The sequence below is a fragment of the Falco punctatus genome (genome assembly GCF_963210335.1).
Source record: "Falco punctatus genome assembly, chromosome: 11".
Taxonomy (NCBI): Eukaryota; Metazoa; Chordata; class Aves; order Falconiformes; family Falconidae; genus Falco; species Falco punctatus.
Genome location: NC_137591.1, coordinates 16,655,659 through 16,670,515, shown reverse-complemented (window position 1 = coordinate 16,670,515; position 14,857 = coordinate 16,655,659). Strand labels below are relative to the sequence as shown.

Sequence of the window (14,857 nt, the reverse complement as noted above, 5' to 3'; positions counted from 1 at the left end):
GTCTGTAACAAATCCCTGTGCCAGCTCAGGAAAAGCAGCAGCAAACCAGGCTGGGGTTCTGCCTGGGCAAACCTGCCTCGCTTCACCCACGGTAACGTTCAGTCCTGCTGTAGGGCTTCACTGCTTACCCCTATAGGGCTGGTCCTGCTCCACAGACCTTGCAGCCCAGCTGCCAGCTCTGCTTGACTCCTCTCACAGTATCTCACTGTGCCAAGCCAGGCTTGTCTGTTCACCCTCCACCCTTGTATTCATTCATCCAGGAGCAGGGCAGAAGCCATCAAAGTCCCCCAAACTGACGCCAGCCCTTCAATCAGGTTGTGGCCGATGCATTAAAACGACTTGGTTTTTAATGGACAGGAAACCAGTGGGGTGTGCCATGAATCACATTAGGGCTCGCAGGCTAAATTTTGTAATGACCTTCTCGTTAAAACACTCTGGGTTTTCTTTCAGAAATGACTGCATTAATAACGAGTGAGTCGGAGCTAGTTTAGAGGCCAAATTTAATTAATTAAATTTCATTGTAAATACACAGATTTTAGTAACTTTCCTGAAGCAAACTAGATTCACTTGAATAGTTTGCATTAATTGAGTATTAAAACATGTTAGCTTGCAACTAGCTAAAGCTTTTGTCCCAAACGTGAGGTGATATTTTATTTCACTAACTCTTTATTTAGGTAGCTAGTGTAATATATTCTTATATACTCATGCAAATTCTTGACTTTTATTTTAAGAATGGTGAAGGACACATTCTGACTTGATCCAAGTTGCACTTAGTTAGAGGAATTCAAAATTAATTTGAATATACAAGCTGTCTTTAAGACAAACAGAGCTCAAGAAGTGCTGGATTGGGAAGGATTTTTAATGTGTGCTTTTGCATTTGAAATCAGTTTAACTGAACCAAATCCTTTGAGATTTTTTTTGGAACAGATGATTTCTCCCACTCAAAGCTTATGTTTATTCAGAGTGGTGGAGGAAAACACACTTCACAGTCCATCAGTTTCTGATCTTTGTAGCCACTAATGGTTGAACTGAAGCAATTAAATATATTGAAGGAAGGAGAAGAACCTTTTTGACAGGAGTATGCTTTTGGCGTTTGCAAAGTTTTGATGTATTTGCTTGTGAGTAACTTGTGGCAGGTTAATAACTCAACCCATCTGTAGAATACACAATATGAGGTTACTGCTGTCAAACTTTTGGAGGTCTAGATGGAGGGCTGTAAAATACAGTGTGGCATAGAAGAGGTGACTGGAGATTGTTTGCTGTCCTTTCCCATAAAAAATGAGAAGTGTCAAGCTTGTGAGAGCCGCTTTCAAAGCAAAAGAAGGTAATTCTTCATGAAGTGAGTAGCAGAACTGGGGAGCTGCCTGCTGCAGGTTCCAGAAGGCTATTGTCTTTATAAAGCTGGGCTGACCAGTTCACCTGTTTCATTACTATTTCAGTTTCTATTATCTTTAAAACTTTGAACAGTATTTTGCTTGCATCTTCACATCTGTGTGTACTTAATAAACAACTCTGAAATATGTAATATTTAAGGGTGGTTTGTTTTCCTTTTAGGTTTAAACCCGCCCTGATTAAGTTAAACATCTCTGATTTGGCTGCAGAAGAAAAGACGTGGAGAATAAAGTCCTGCAATGTGTTAAACTGTGACGTGCCAGGAAATATGGGATATCCTATCACACATCTCTTGTGCCTGGTGTGGACTGGGGCAGGACCACTGAGGATACAGCTGCAGAGCTCTGTCACAGCTGCACAGCTCCCCTGAGGCCAGACTAGTTCTTCTGGAAGGACTTAAAATAAAATGAAAGTGTGAAATAAACTGTCTGGAAGGACCCTGGCATGACAAGTGCTTTTTGTACATAGGCTAGTACAGACAGCCAAGTGCTACATCTCTGCTCTGGAGGACTGGGATGCAGACTAGCTCCAGTTCAGCTACCATCCTGCAGCTTCCATTTGGACACCTCCAAAGTCTGCCCTGGGACTCTGAGACCTCAGCTGGATGCTTTTCTGCTCTCTCCTGCCTTATCTCAACATCTCAAGACATCTTTGTCAAAATCATTTGAGCTCTGCTGTATGACAGTGAGTGCTTGCAGTGTGATTATTTCAGTGGAGAATTATGGGTGTATGACTTTTTTTTTTGTGGTGGTGGTGGGAGGGGTACTACTTTGAATGAGGATGGGATCTCAATAAGCTGAAGTATTTAGTAAGGGTTCATAGTTGGTATTTTGGATTTCTTTTAAGCTTGTTCTCCAGATGAGATGCAAAAAGTATCTGCAGATCTTTCCTGTCGCTGCAAATAAAAGAGCTTCATCTGCTGAGATGATTACACAGTAAGATACAGCGTGTTCAGAAAACCTTCCCTATAATTTTCACAGATTTTTTTTTTTCTTTTTTTTTTTTTTCTCTGCCATTCTTGCCCAAAATGCCGCTTCTATTTGCAGGCATTTGGGCTGTTCTGTAAAAGCTTCATGTCAAGCCCAGCAAGTCCCATACTGCCTCGGTGGGTGAGGGCAGAGCCACCTCGGCTGGTGGTGGTCCCCGTGCCTGGCTGCTTGAGTAGCTGTTGCCTGCAGCTCCTCCGTGACTTCTGGGTATTTGCAGAATGAATTTGACTTTTGTTGAGTACTTCCTAGGTGAGAACGGGGCATGTGCCAACTGCCCCACTCTGCCATATTGCCCTGAACAGGGAGTGGCAGGCGCTGCATTCCGGGTGACTCTCTGCGGTGGATCTGAGTTGCTGAGGCTTTTTTATAGATGAAGGGGTGCTCTGTAATATTTCAGCACAAGGGATGATTTCCTGGTTTCCTTCCACTTCTTATCCTTAAGTAATTGTTCTTAGTTCTGACTGTGTACTTGAATTTGATGCTTTAAGTAATATTCTATAAAAGAAGTAGCTGCCTAGGTTCTTGAGGGTAATAAAATGGTCAACGATGTCAAGTGGCCTGCTTTCGTGTTGACTACTAGATGTAGGGTGGGAACCAAGCAAAAAAGGCTATGGAGAAAATTCAGAAAAATGAAATATTAAAAAAAAAAACAACTTTAAAAATATTAATCATGGAATAGTGCAAGTTGGTTTAAAATCAGATAATACAAATATGCCATTTGTGTTATTTCTCTCATGCAGTAACTTATATGCCAGAAGATTAACCTTTTTCTCTTAAAACTCAGAAGGAACCTTTAATAGAAATGTGGCTTGTTAGCCAGCTTGCTGGCAATTGCTTAATGAGTTTCCCAGTCCCTGGAGTGATGAGATATAACTGTTAAGTAACCACAGGGTAATAACAGACTAAGTGAACCTGATCTTTATCTGTGATCAATTTTAGCTGCAGAGCAGAAAAGCTTGTGCTTTTTTGTATGGTTCTGCCTGTAACCACTTCTAGGCGTATTTTTTCTTTTCAGCCTCATTCAGTCCGTCACTGGCACTCGTGACAGGCTGAGGCTCACAAAGTGCTTTACAAAAGCTATTAGTGCTGCTGCCTCTCCTGCAGCTTTGTATCCTGCTACTTCCTCCTCTCTGTCCTTGCAGTCAGTCACAGGTTTGCTGTTCTGTATAATATCTAACGTGATTAGGATCTTGTGCCATGGTTGGGTTCCTAGGTTTTGCTAAAAGTATACAATATCTATTCATGAAGTCATTGTTAAAACCCTTATGTAGATACTGACGGAGAGCGTGAGGGCTAGCGATGATCAGACACAAACTTTCCCTGCTAGGCTGAGAGACCCTGCCTGGAGTCTGGCCAGCATGAGTAATTGGTGTCAGATCTGCCTGTGTAAATTAGTTGAAGTTCAGTTTGGTTCGTAGTAAAGGCAGTAAAATTGCTAAGGCAGCTGACATTGACCTCAGAGTAGCTGGTGTGATGTAATTTGGAACACAGATTCCCCTTCCATCGTGTTTAAGAGCCCTGTGTCCGAAATAGTGCCGAGCGGGTATAAGGAAAAGCCCCGGCACTACTGCTCTTGCTGGGGCTTCCTCTGTCCTGTGCCTGGGTAGGGACCTGTGTTTTGGTTTTGAAGATAAGTGGACTGTGTGATGCTCACAGGGCTCTGGTTGACAGCCCAATAAAATAATCCCTGGCTTTAGAGTAGTCAAACACACAGAATATTTTTTTCCCTTTTCAGGACATTTACTTAAATCCTGCAGTAAGGAACAAGCATGTGCTCAGAATATATATTCCTGTAGCACCTTATATACGTACACTTTTACATTTATTAATGTATAATTGAAGAGCCAAAAAATATTTTTTCCAGTAATAGGCATTTTATTGCTTAGTCAGTAAAGTGGAAGATTTATGATTTATGTTTCCCTGTCCTGACTGGATACTTTGGGAAATGGAAATAATGATGGGTCTGTGGCTCAAGCAGGATTTCAGAGCAAGAATGGCTTGGCCGTTGCTCAGATTCTCTTTGTGACCTCCAGAAAGTGGCTTTTAACCTCTTAATTTCCACTTTGTTGCCTGTGCAGTATGATGCTAGTGCAAAGGGACTGTGCTGGGGTTTTGTAAGCAAGTAAGTCTTGTTAAAAATCCATGATTCATCCAAGCATCGTGCACTGCAGTCCTCCAGCGGACAGAATATTTCCTTCTGCCTTAACTCTGTACAATATGAGTTTTTACTTAAGGCCTCCAGATACATACCTTCTTGCATCCCTGTCCCACCCCACCCCCAAAAAAAACCCAACAACTGTTAGGTATGGTGGTTGAAGCAAGGACCAGTGGTTGAATTTTAATCCTTCTTTCTTTTTTCCCTTCCACCCTTCCTAGGATGCAGGGGCTTTAATCCAGGATGAACGAATGCTACTATGATAAGCGCATGGACTTTTTCTATAACAAGACAAACACTGACACCGTAGATGAGTGGACAGGGCCACAGCTTATTGTTGTTCTGTGTTTTGGGACATTTTTCTGCCTCTTCATTTTCATTTCAAATTCATTGGTCATAGCAGCTGTGGTCAAGAACAAGAGGTTTCATTTTCCCTTTTACTATCTGCTGGCCAATTTAGCTGCTGCAGACTTTTTTGCTGGAATAGCCTACGTCTTCTTGATGTTCAACACTGGCCCAGTGTCTAAGACATTAACTGTTAACCGCTGGTTTTTGCGTCAGGGTCTTCTGGACACCAGCCTGACAGCTTCCCTGGTGAATCTCCTCGTCATAGCTGTTGAGCGGCATATGTCGATAATGCGGATGAAGATCCACAGTAATCTCACGAAGAAGCGAGTCACTTTTTTAATTATATCCATTTGGGCCATTGCTATTTTCATGGGTGCAGTTCCTACCCTGGGTTGGAACTGCCTCTGTGACATTAGTGCCTGCTCATCCCTGGCACCTATTTACAGCAGAAGTTACCTGGTGTTCTGGAGTGTCTTAAACCTAGTTGTCTTCTTCATTATGGTGGTGGTTTACATAAGAATCTACATGTATGTTCAGAGGAAAACTAATGTCTTGTCGTCACACACTAGTGGATCCATTAGCCGCAGGAGAACCCCTGTGAAGCTTATGAAGACTGTCATGACTCTCTTAGGTAAGAGATTACAAACCATCGTATGAAAGGCTGGCAGTGCCAATGAATAAGTTGTTGGTTTGTCGTTGCTTGTTTTGGGCTTTGTTTTAATACAAAGCAAAAAACCCCAAACCTAACCATCTAAACCCAAAAGAAAACAAAATCACCCTCACCAGACTTTTAAGTACTGGAGGCATTTAGACTTTGCTCTGCTTTACATAGTGAAATAAGTGTTGCACCATACAGAAATGCAAAGTAGAGGACTGGTCAACATGCAGAAGAAAAATTATCTGCAGGGTTTTTCGGGGGGTGGGGCCAGAATACAAAATCACTTTGGAGAAAGCCTTGTGAAGATTCACAACTGCCTAGCAGAATGTTTTCAAAATAATATTCTTTAATATCTGTAGAAGGCCATGAATGCTATGGCTGGATGTGGATAGTTTTCTTTGCACTTCTTCCTCTTGGCTGTTTTCTAAACATACAAATGACTTCTCCCTGGAAATGCACCTTCCCTGGTGAAAGGAGAGGATGCCTGGTGGGTCTGTGACATTGACAGGACATTTTGTCTTGTAAGGGGAAAATGAATTTTCATTCTGTGAAGATTGCACAGTGCGAAATACTTTCAAGTGCTGATACAGTATGGCCTTGGATCCCTAGCTCATAACGTGAGATTTGACCTGGATTCTGCCCTAGAGACACTGTTGATGTTTGGGCATCTCAGATCACTTCATCAGCTAGTTGTGATGTAGCTGTTTATTATATTAGAGATGCACATAGTGGATGATTGATCATTGGAACAAAATACTAGCTGTAGCAGTCAATTTTCCCTGGGAAGACTTGAATCGGAGCAAAGTGTTTTCTGGAAGCCAGGCACTGCATGAGCATGGTTTGTGTTGCTCGGTGTGGGTGGAAGTGGGGGTACACTGGGATGCTTGTGGAGCTGGGGACTCTAAAACCACAAATAAGGCTGTACCACTCTGACAACTGTTCTGATATTGTGTGAGCTAGCATGGAAAAGCTGGAGCTTTTGGGAAAGCTGTTGTCTATGCATACCTGGGACACAGTTGTGCAGCACGGTAGTGCTAGAGAGCTCTGGGAGAAAAGTGCCACTTTTCATGGAGGTAGGAGTTGCCATGGTAGGAAGTTCAGGCTGAGGACACTTTCTTCCCCTTACGGTCTATGGATGCTGTTTGCAGTCTGGTACCTGCTTCTTGTTTGTTCTTTTTTTTCTTTCTTTCTGAAATAATAGTGCTGTAGTACACAATGCCTTTGTCTACCAAATAATGTTTTACGATGCTTTAGAAGCTGTGATCAGTTAAACTTTACAGTGCCTGACCTCAGAAAAGAAAGTGGATTGATGGTTCAAGCAAGTACAAAGTTCTCACTTATACTCCTGTGTCTTCTGCAATTGGCATGTTCACTGGCAGGGCCTTTCCCTTCTCAATCTCTTTCCAACTGTCCTTTTCTTTTCCTCCTTGACTTTATGGCACCTATAGAGAGACAACGTAGTGGTTGTTCCTGTCCTTCCCCCTTGACTTGCAGGGACAAGATTTGATCTTTCACCCTGCCTGAAGCTCTTGTGCAGTGAAACTTAACCCATCCACCTGGAAGGAGAAAATCCATGCAGGAAAACGGAATTGCTCCAGATATGATCTTGCCCTAATGCATAAGCATTGGGTAGACTTTTGTTAACTGCTGCATTGGAAAGAGACAAAAAGAAAAGCATGTTTAAAAAGCAATTCTCTGAGCCTTTCTATTGAAAGCAGAACTGGAGGCTGCTTTCTGGGAAGTCACATGAAAATAAATCGTGATACATAGTCATGTCTAATTTATATTTATAGTTAATATTGCTTTGGTTTTGTATAAGCCAAATTTGGAGGGTGCTGAGTGAGCGCTGGAATGACATTGTTAGCTGTCAGGGCATCCGTGCGTGTTTGCAGGTCGGAGCAGAGAGGTGGTCTGCGTGCTGGGCAGGACACCTGCGTGGCTGGCGTAGGAGTTGGAAGGACGGTGACCGTGGCCACTGTTTACTAATCCCTTGTGGTCCTTTAGCCTGTGCAGGTTTTCGGTGCTTACCACAGCTGTGCTGCTGTGTGGACATAAACCCCGCTTCAAACTTCATTTTCAGCTTATTCTATCTTTTACTAGGGAGAGGGGCCTTAGGGCTATGGGCTGATTTAAAGACCAGCATTAGCTTTCTCTTACTTGCAGAACGTGGCTTTTCAGCCACCAGATTAAACTATAATTCGGGCAAAGCATTTAATGATACTGTATACTGGGCTAGGCAAATTCAACTTAGCCTGAGTGCTACTTTAGAGATCATGATTTTGTATATTTACTCTGTCAGTCAAAAGCAAAACCAAAACAGAGCCTGCTTCCAAAGAAGTCCAGTTAGAGCGTGTGTTGCTGGGTGCAGGATCTACCCCAAACTCCTGTGTCAGAGGAAGTGTATCTTGGCATGTACCTTCATATCAGTTCTCCAGATTTTGACTCTGAGAGGCTTTTTATAAGTGTTTATTTCTAGGAATGAGAATTTATTTTTTTCAAACAGTTTGAAATGCGTATTCTGGCTAAGCCATTCAAGCACACGGCAAAATGTGTTAGAAACTGAATAGCATGTTTTCTGGGCTTTCCAGTTACCAAAGGAGTCACCAAGTGACCAAAGTGATTCTTCCACAATTCTGCTTACATTCACTGATGCAGCAACCTACAGCTACATGCAGCATGTGGATTTTGCCCAAGGCAGTTATTTTTAATGGTTTGTTCCAAAACACCTGAAAGTGCTTTGGGGCACATGCCTGGTACGGTCTTTCTAAAAGCAATTCCAAGATGCTCTGTTGCTGGATGAAGCATGATGAGAACCAGAATTCTTGTTAATGTGCTTTATTAGTTTCGTAGGAGGTTCAGGACAACATCCTGCTGCAGTGTGGAAGGCGGCTGCATGTAGCTGTGTGGTGCTGGCACGCTGCTCCTCCTGTCTGCACCCCTCCCCTTCCTGGGGAGGCCAGACCTGTGGCTGGCTGCCCCTCCACAGACATAGCTGTCCTGGCTGGGTCTTCTCCTTCTGTGCTTTTACAGCTAGGAGGTCGGGGGATCTGGGTTTCAGTGTGACTCTGGATTCATGGTGATCACAGCTGCAGGAGGCTTCTTGCACCACCCTTTGGGCTTGGACGGCCCCTTCCAGAGGCTGGGACTCAGGTCCCTGTCATCTGCCATTTTCTACTGCGACACCTGAAGTGGTCCATCACAGGATAGCAGCAAGGCTTTCCCTTTGGCATGCTAAACCGTAGGAAGCTATCTGGTTGAAATGGGAAGATGTGAAACCTGGCAAAAGGGGCTGAAGTCATCTTAGCTGACCTCATGGCATGGTCCTAGCTAAGCCTGTGACTGTAGCTTTGAAGGAGGGTGGCCGCATGGGTACGTGATTTTCAGGTGGCGTGTATGTGTTAGCTCATCTGAACTTAGAAGTCCAATTTCTGCTGAAATAGCAGCTTTGGGGCGGATGATTTTCAGTTTCAGTGAATTTGTAGTTTAATTGGTAACTTGCTGTTTTAACTTGGGTGTACGTGTGGCAAAGGCAACTGTAAGCTACTGTGCTTCTTTCCCCCCTCCCCCCCCTTTTTTTTTTTTCACCTCAGTGTTGGCATGCTTAGGGACAGCTTTGATGTGCAGAATTTTATGACGTGATGCTGCTGAAGCGTGAGTAGTGCTTCCAGGTACACAGAAATTCACTTTCAAGCAGAGATGATGTAACCTACAAGAAAACCCGTGTTTAAATCTAATGGAACATCCTCAAACTAACCTCAAGGCGTTGTGACACCTGATCTCCCATAATCTGGTGGGAACGCTCAGAGCGGTTCTTTTGATCCATGTTGCATCCAGGCAACATTTCACATAACTTCTGTGAATTTTAGAGAGTTCCAGAAACAAAATTGCTTTTGGAGTGTGGCACTTTGTCATGAGAAGAGCTCCTACGGGGTAAAAAGTCTGCAAACAAGAAAATCACCAAAGTGCCAAGACAAAGGTATATATTTATGCTTAACTATGGTTCCCTTTGAAAGCTCCATGGTAAAAATAGCAAAATCCGAGCAAGATTGAGAGTCTGAGCCATGCCTTGCTTTCATCTCTGCAGTGCTAAGAGCAGGGTGTGAATCGCTTGTGTTGTCTCCACACACAGCAAAATGTATTTTTGATGGAGTTGAAACAACACCCTGTGAAAGCATTAGGCAGTAACCGACACTGTCTGCACTGCTCCCTGTCCTTGTCTTCAGTCGTGCCGGAGGAGGAATGTGCAGAGAGATGTCTGCAGATGTCTTTTATCTTCCCTTACTTTTGCCACTGAGACCTTTTAGGGTTTTGCCTGTGTAGGTGGACAGGGATATGTGCTAGAAGTTCGTGGAGCAATCCTATCTGCAATCTTGGGGTTTTGTTTGAAGGAGAGATTTCTGTATCTTTTGTTAAATGTGGCTCTGGGGTCTCTTTCCTCTTCTGCTGATGTCCCTGAAAGCATGGTTGAACTTTGCATGCTTTGTGGTACAAGGGGTCAAAATGCTTTCGGTGCTTGTTCTAAGGAGGGTTTGTCACTCTCTTAATTTCTGCATGGAGCTGGTGTATTAGTGACTTTGCCCATGACCCTTGGTGGCTAATGAAAGCTCTCCATCCAAATACTTACCGAGACACTCAGCTAGACACCGTATTGTTGTTTGGGTGGGCCAATTCCACTGCTTGTTAAAACAGATAGGGTTTGCTGGTGAACCCCAGGGCAATAAATCGGGACAATATTTTCTCCATTATAGACCATGAGAGCTGGTGTCATAACTGCTTACTCAGCATGCTGGAGCAAATCTGTGTGTAATACAGAGACTGACCAGAGAAAATAAGCATTGTGGTAGCAGCTTGCAGCTCCTGATGCCAGTGGGCAATGGAGGAATGTTACTGATGTTTAACCAGTATCTCAAAACTAACACCATGAAATTAGCACTTAGCAGCATCACAAAAATCTTGGTACAGAAGAGTAGAAAATGCAGTTCCTGAAGGAGATGGTCTTGCTTTTCTGTTCTCTACAGTATTGACTGGAACATAATCTGTTGGTTGGATTTTGTCTGGACTCCAGGAGCATAGATTTGCAGCAAGCTCTGCGATACCTTGTCCTAGATACATTTTGCAGCAATCCTAATGCTTACTAAATCACATGAATTCACTTTATATACCATTATGGCGTGCCAATCAGATGGGCACAGCATCCATTAAAATCCCCAATGAGGAGAAGTGCCCGGTGCCGTGCGGTCAACCCGTGTGCACAGCACAGCCGATGGGATGGGATGGGATGCCTGAGGTGCTGCCGAGTCCTGGCTCCAGCCGGCGCTGCCTGGGTCCTGCCATAAGCCAGGCTGCCCTCCCACCGCTTGCTTGCACAGCTCAGTTAGGGGAAAACCAGTGGCTTAAAAACCCGCGAGCTGGACTTGTTTTCCCTACTAAAATTGATGAACAGATACCAACACCCCCAGGAGAGCTTTGTAGCATGTGGCTGCTATCATCCTTATTTATTTGATTATTTTTTTCTAAGCCCATAAAAGGGGAAACTACTGTCACAAATGATTGGAATTTCCTCAGTACGTTGTTGAAACTCCGACTGTTGTACAGAGTTGTAATTTTCTATTTTTGTATGTCAGACAGCAATTGTGGCTTGTGCTAAGTTAGTATTATCATGCATATGGCTACTCCTTCCTCGGGCTGAAGGCGAGGGATGCCAGGCTGCGGTGCCGGGGGAGGTGGGAGGGCAGCCGGGGTAGTTCGGGGCCCACCAGGCTCATGGCCAAGGCTGTGTTTGGTCACGGTGTTCCCCCTCCCCACCAGTCCTGCCCACGCCCCTGCCTGTATGGTGGGGATGTACAGTAACGTGAAAGGATGTAAACGCAATATTGAACTTCCTTTTAAGCTGTGGCTTTTTTGCTTTTTTCATGTTGTCTTCACTCTAAGATCTCTCTTATTCCCCCTTTCTTTCTTTAATAAGTATTTTTTTTGCACAGGGCTGGTGGGAGAGGTGTCTGTCTGCCTCTTTCAGCTTTTATTAGCACCCTGTGGCTGTTATTCCTGCCTCGCAGCTGAAACACAAGGAAAACTCTGCTGCTCCTGGGCTTGTCCTGTGGTTTCTTGATGTGTTTTGGGGAAATACCTCTTTTGCAGAGTTTTCTTGTTCCCCTATCACTAAACTCTTACTTCCTTATCCTTTCTCCTTTTTGTCTCTTTTTTTCTTTTCCTTTTTGTTCTGTTCTTTGCTTCATTTCTTTGCCCTGGCTGCTACATCCTTTGGTTCATCTTTGCTGACTCATCTATTTGTTTCTTTCTCTCTTTTCTGTTACAACTGAATTTGTTTCCTGGATCTGAGTTGTTGGGGCTCAAGCATCCAGCGTGCACAGCCTGGGGGGAGCAGGGGAGAGGGGTGGGCTGCTGCTCTGGCCGGGGGGCTGGCAGGGCTGGTGTGTCGCAGGCAGTGGCAGGCATCCTACACCAGCTGTGGAGTTTTGCAGCCAGGACGTGTTCAAATTATATGACTCTTGTTCTGTGAATTAGGCAGTGTGCCCATAGCTCTGCAAAGTCATCTGGAGCGTGGCAGAAGACTCGTCTCTTCTTTGGATCGTATTGTGGCAGTGGAAGAAATGTGCCACGTGGTATCAGGACAGTGGTTGCCCCCGGTGCTCAGCACTGGTGAGGCTGCACCTCAAACACTGTGTTCAGCTTTGGGCCCCTCACTGCAAGAGGGATGTTGAGGTGCTGGAGCGTGTCCAGGGAAGGGCAATGAAGCTGCTGAAGGCTCTGGAACACAAGTCTTATGAGGAGCAGCTGGGGGAACTGGGGCTGTTTAGCCTGGAGAGAAGGAGACTGGAGGGGGGATGGGACACCTTACTGCTCTCTGCAGCTCCCTGAGGGGAGGCTGCAGGCAGGTGGGGGTCGGTCCTTTCCCCCAGATAACAAGTGACAGGACAAGAGGAAACAGCCTTAAGTTATGATGCGGAGCCTTAGATTGGATATTAGGAAAAATTTCTCCACTGAAAGGGTGGTCAAGCACTGGAGCAGGCTGCCCAGGGACGCGGTGGAGTCATCTTCTCTGGAGGTGTTTAAAAAATGCATAGATGTGGTGCTCAGGGACATGGGTTTAGTGATGGACTTGGCAGTCCAGGGTTAACAGTTGGGCTTGATGATCTTAAAGGTCTTTTCCAAACTAAATGATTCTGTGGTTCTATGATTCTCCTCCAGCACATGAGAGAAAGATGAAGAGAGGCAGTCTGTGCTCAGAGCACCAGTTCTCTACTTGTTAATGCTCCAGAGCTCTTGTTTGTTTATCAGCGTGGGCGAATCGCTGTTGCGATGGCCTTTTCCCACTTGTGTTTGAGCTGATGCTGTTAGCAGCTGTGTTCTTGCTCCCCGCAGCCTTCTGAGAGCTGCCCTGCCTCATGCTCAGGGCTTGGCAAGAGAAGCAGTAGACAGAATTTTGCTACTGTCATTAGAATTTTGTCCTCTCCTGCTTTTATCATTTTGGTGTAGAATTGTGATGAACCAAATAACGTTGTAAGATGCAGAACACCCCTAAATCTCCAGCAGTTTGAAGTCTTTTTTTTCTTTCTTTTTTCTCTCTATATCTAGGTGCCTTTGTTGTCTGCTGGACCCCTGGCCTGGTCGTCTTACTGCTTGATGGTCTGAACTGCACCTACTGTGGGATTCAGAACGTTAAAAGGTGGTTTCTTCTCCTGGCCCTGATGAACTCTGTCATGAATCCAATAATTTATTCATACAAAGATGACGAGATGTGGGGTACCATGAAAAGGATGATTTGCTGCTCCTCTGAGGATAAGACCCAGGACAGGCGCTCATCGCGCATCCCCTCGACAGTTCTCTGCAGGAGCACAGATAACTCAGGGCACTACATTGAAGATGGCATTATTCAGGGGACAATTTGTGGAAAAGGAGATCTTGGTGACAAAGGAAACTCCTGAGCTATTCAAGGGACTGACTTGGCTGGAAAAGGAGAGGGGGAAGGGAGAGGTTTTGTAAGAGAAGATTGACTGGCAAAGCTAGTAAACAATATATCCACTTTGTTCCAGAGTCTAAACTCCAGTGTTAACAAAAGTTCTTATAAATAATTGCCTGATGGAAAAACGCTTTGTAATGAAGAAAACTTTCTGTGCTGCCGTCTTTTTCTCTTTTTTTTTTTTTTTCTTTTAAGTACATGAAATTGTTTTTTTGTATGAATGGAATAAATACATCTCAGAGACTTCTTGTGCGTGGAAACAAAATGTAAGCAGTGTAGCGAGATCCTCCTTAAGCTCCTGCAGAGAGAATAAACCTGCCTCACTGTGCAGGCTTGGCATTCACTGAGTACTTCTGGTTTGAACAGTTTCTGTGCATCTTGAGGAGGATCATAGGCTTGGTTGGACAGAATTGTGACCTGTTTTCTTGGTTTACTAAGTTCATGAAATGTTTCACACTTACCTTCTCTCTTCCTCATCCTTATCTTGCTTTCAAAATAGGTAATTTGATGGTTTATTAAAACTATGCCAGAAACCTGGCTGTGATGGGAAGCCCAGACCTGACACCGGTGTGTGTGAGTATGTCCCAGCAAAGCCAGTATCACTGCCATGGTGGGGTAGAAGCTGCACGGGCATACAGTGCACTCTGCTGCTGTTGTGCAGGCAGGTGTTGAGGTGGGTTAACAGAAGAGTGGTGTGGCTGTGTTCATTATGCTCATTTCTTACTTCCCCAGATAACAGCAGATGGGTGTGCTCACCCCAATTCAGCTGCTCTGCCACTGAGGGAAATGAAATCCAAAACACCGTTTTAAGAGGGCAAATTTTTAAGGGAAGTTTTAAGTATACATACATACAGGTTCAATCAAGCTATTGTAAATACAAATTAATTTACAGGAGAAAAGCGTGAAACCAGCCTAAATCCCTGCAAGATTACAGTGTGCATTGATTGTCTGACCTTGTCTGGACTACGTTTAGCCTCTGATTTTTAAGCTGATCTTACCAGAAGGTACGTGAGGAACAGCAAGCAATGAAGGGCTTTCAGCGTTGTGACTAACCAAGTCTAGTATCGATGCAGCCGCAGCCCCAAAAGCTGGAGTTCTACTTATGGAGTATGCTCTGATGGAGCATCGGGCAATTTAAAGCCCTAGGGTAAAGTTTTTAAATTTAAAATTTTAAATGAAAAATTGGAATGTAAATTTCTTATTACTCTAAAAACCTGGCTCCTGCTGTCTGGTTTCAACAGCGGTGAGTTCCCTGCTACCCATCTTAATTTCAGGAGGAGTTACTTGTGTTAGAAAGTCTGATCCCTGGTATTGAAGCAGGTGATGATGACCAG

At 44.3% G+C, this 14,857-nt stretch overlaps 2 protein-coding genes across 6 annotated transcripts in view; both read left to right on the top strand.

Annotated features, from left to right (window-relative positions):
* MCOLN2 (mucolipin TRP cation channel 2) overlaps window positions 1–1,766 on the top strand; it is a 31,284-nt gene extending 29,518 nt beyond the window's left edge. For all 5 annotated transcript variants that reach the window (XM_080406528.1, XM_080406535.1, XM_080406529.1 and 2 more), the window contains one exon: window positions 1,555–1,766. In XM_080406528.1, coding sequence (XP_080262654.1) covers window positions 1,555–1,762 — 208 coding nt within the window. In that variant the 3' untranslated portion in view covers window positions 1,763–1,766. The remainder of the gene's footprint in view (window positions 1–1,554) is intronic.
* Window positions 1,767–1,935: 169 nt separating this feature from the next.
* Window positions 1,936–13,768, top strand: LPAR3 (lysophosphatidic acid receptor 3). The gene is made up of 3 exons (XM_080406570.1): window positions 1,936–2,076; window positions 4,758–5,515; window positions 13,139–13,768. Exons 2-3 carry the CDS (start codon window positions 4,780–4,782, stop codon window positions 13,486–13,488), a joined length of 1,086 nt encoding a protein of 361 aa, XP_080262696.1. The 5' UTR covers window positions 1,936–2,076; window positions 4,758–4,779; the 3' UTR covers window positions 13,489–13,768.
* The last annotated feature ends 1,089 nt before the right edge of the window (window positions 13,769–14,857 follow it).

Excerpts from the sequence above, each read along its gene's own strand:
- LPAR3 (XM_080406570.1), top strand. The coding sequence starts at position 4,780 with ATGAACGAATGCTACTATGATAAGCGCATGGACTTTTTCTATAACAAG. Across the intron at positions 5,516-13,138 it reads GACTGTCATGACTCTCTTAG|GTGCCTTTGTTGTCTGCTGG; the intron begins GTAAGAGATTAC and ends CTCTATATCTAG.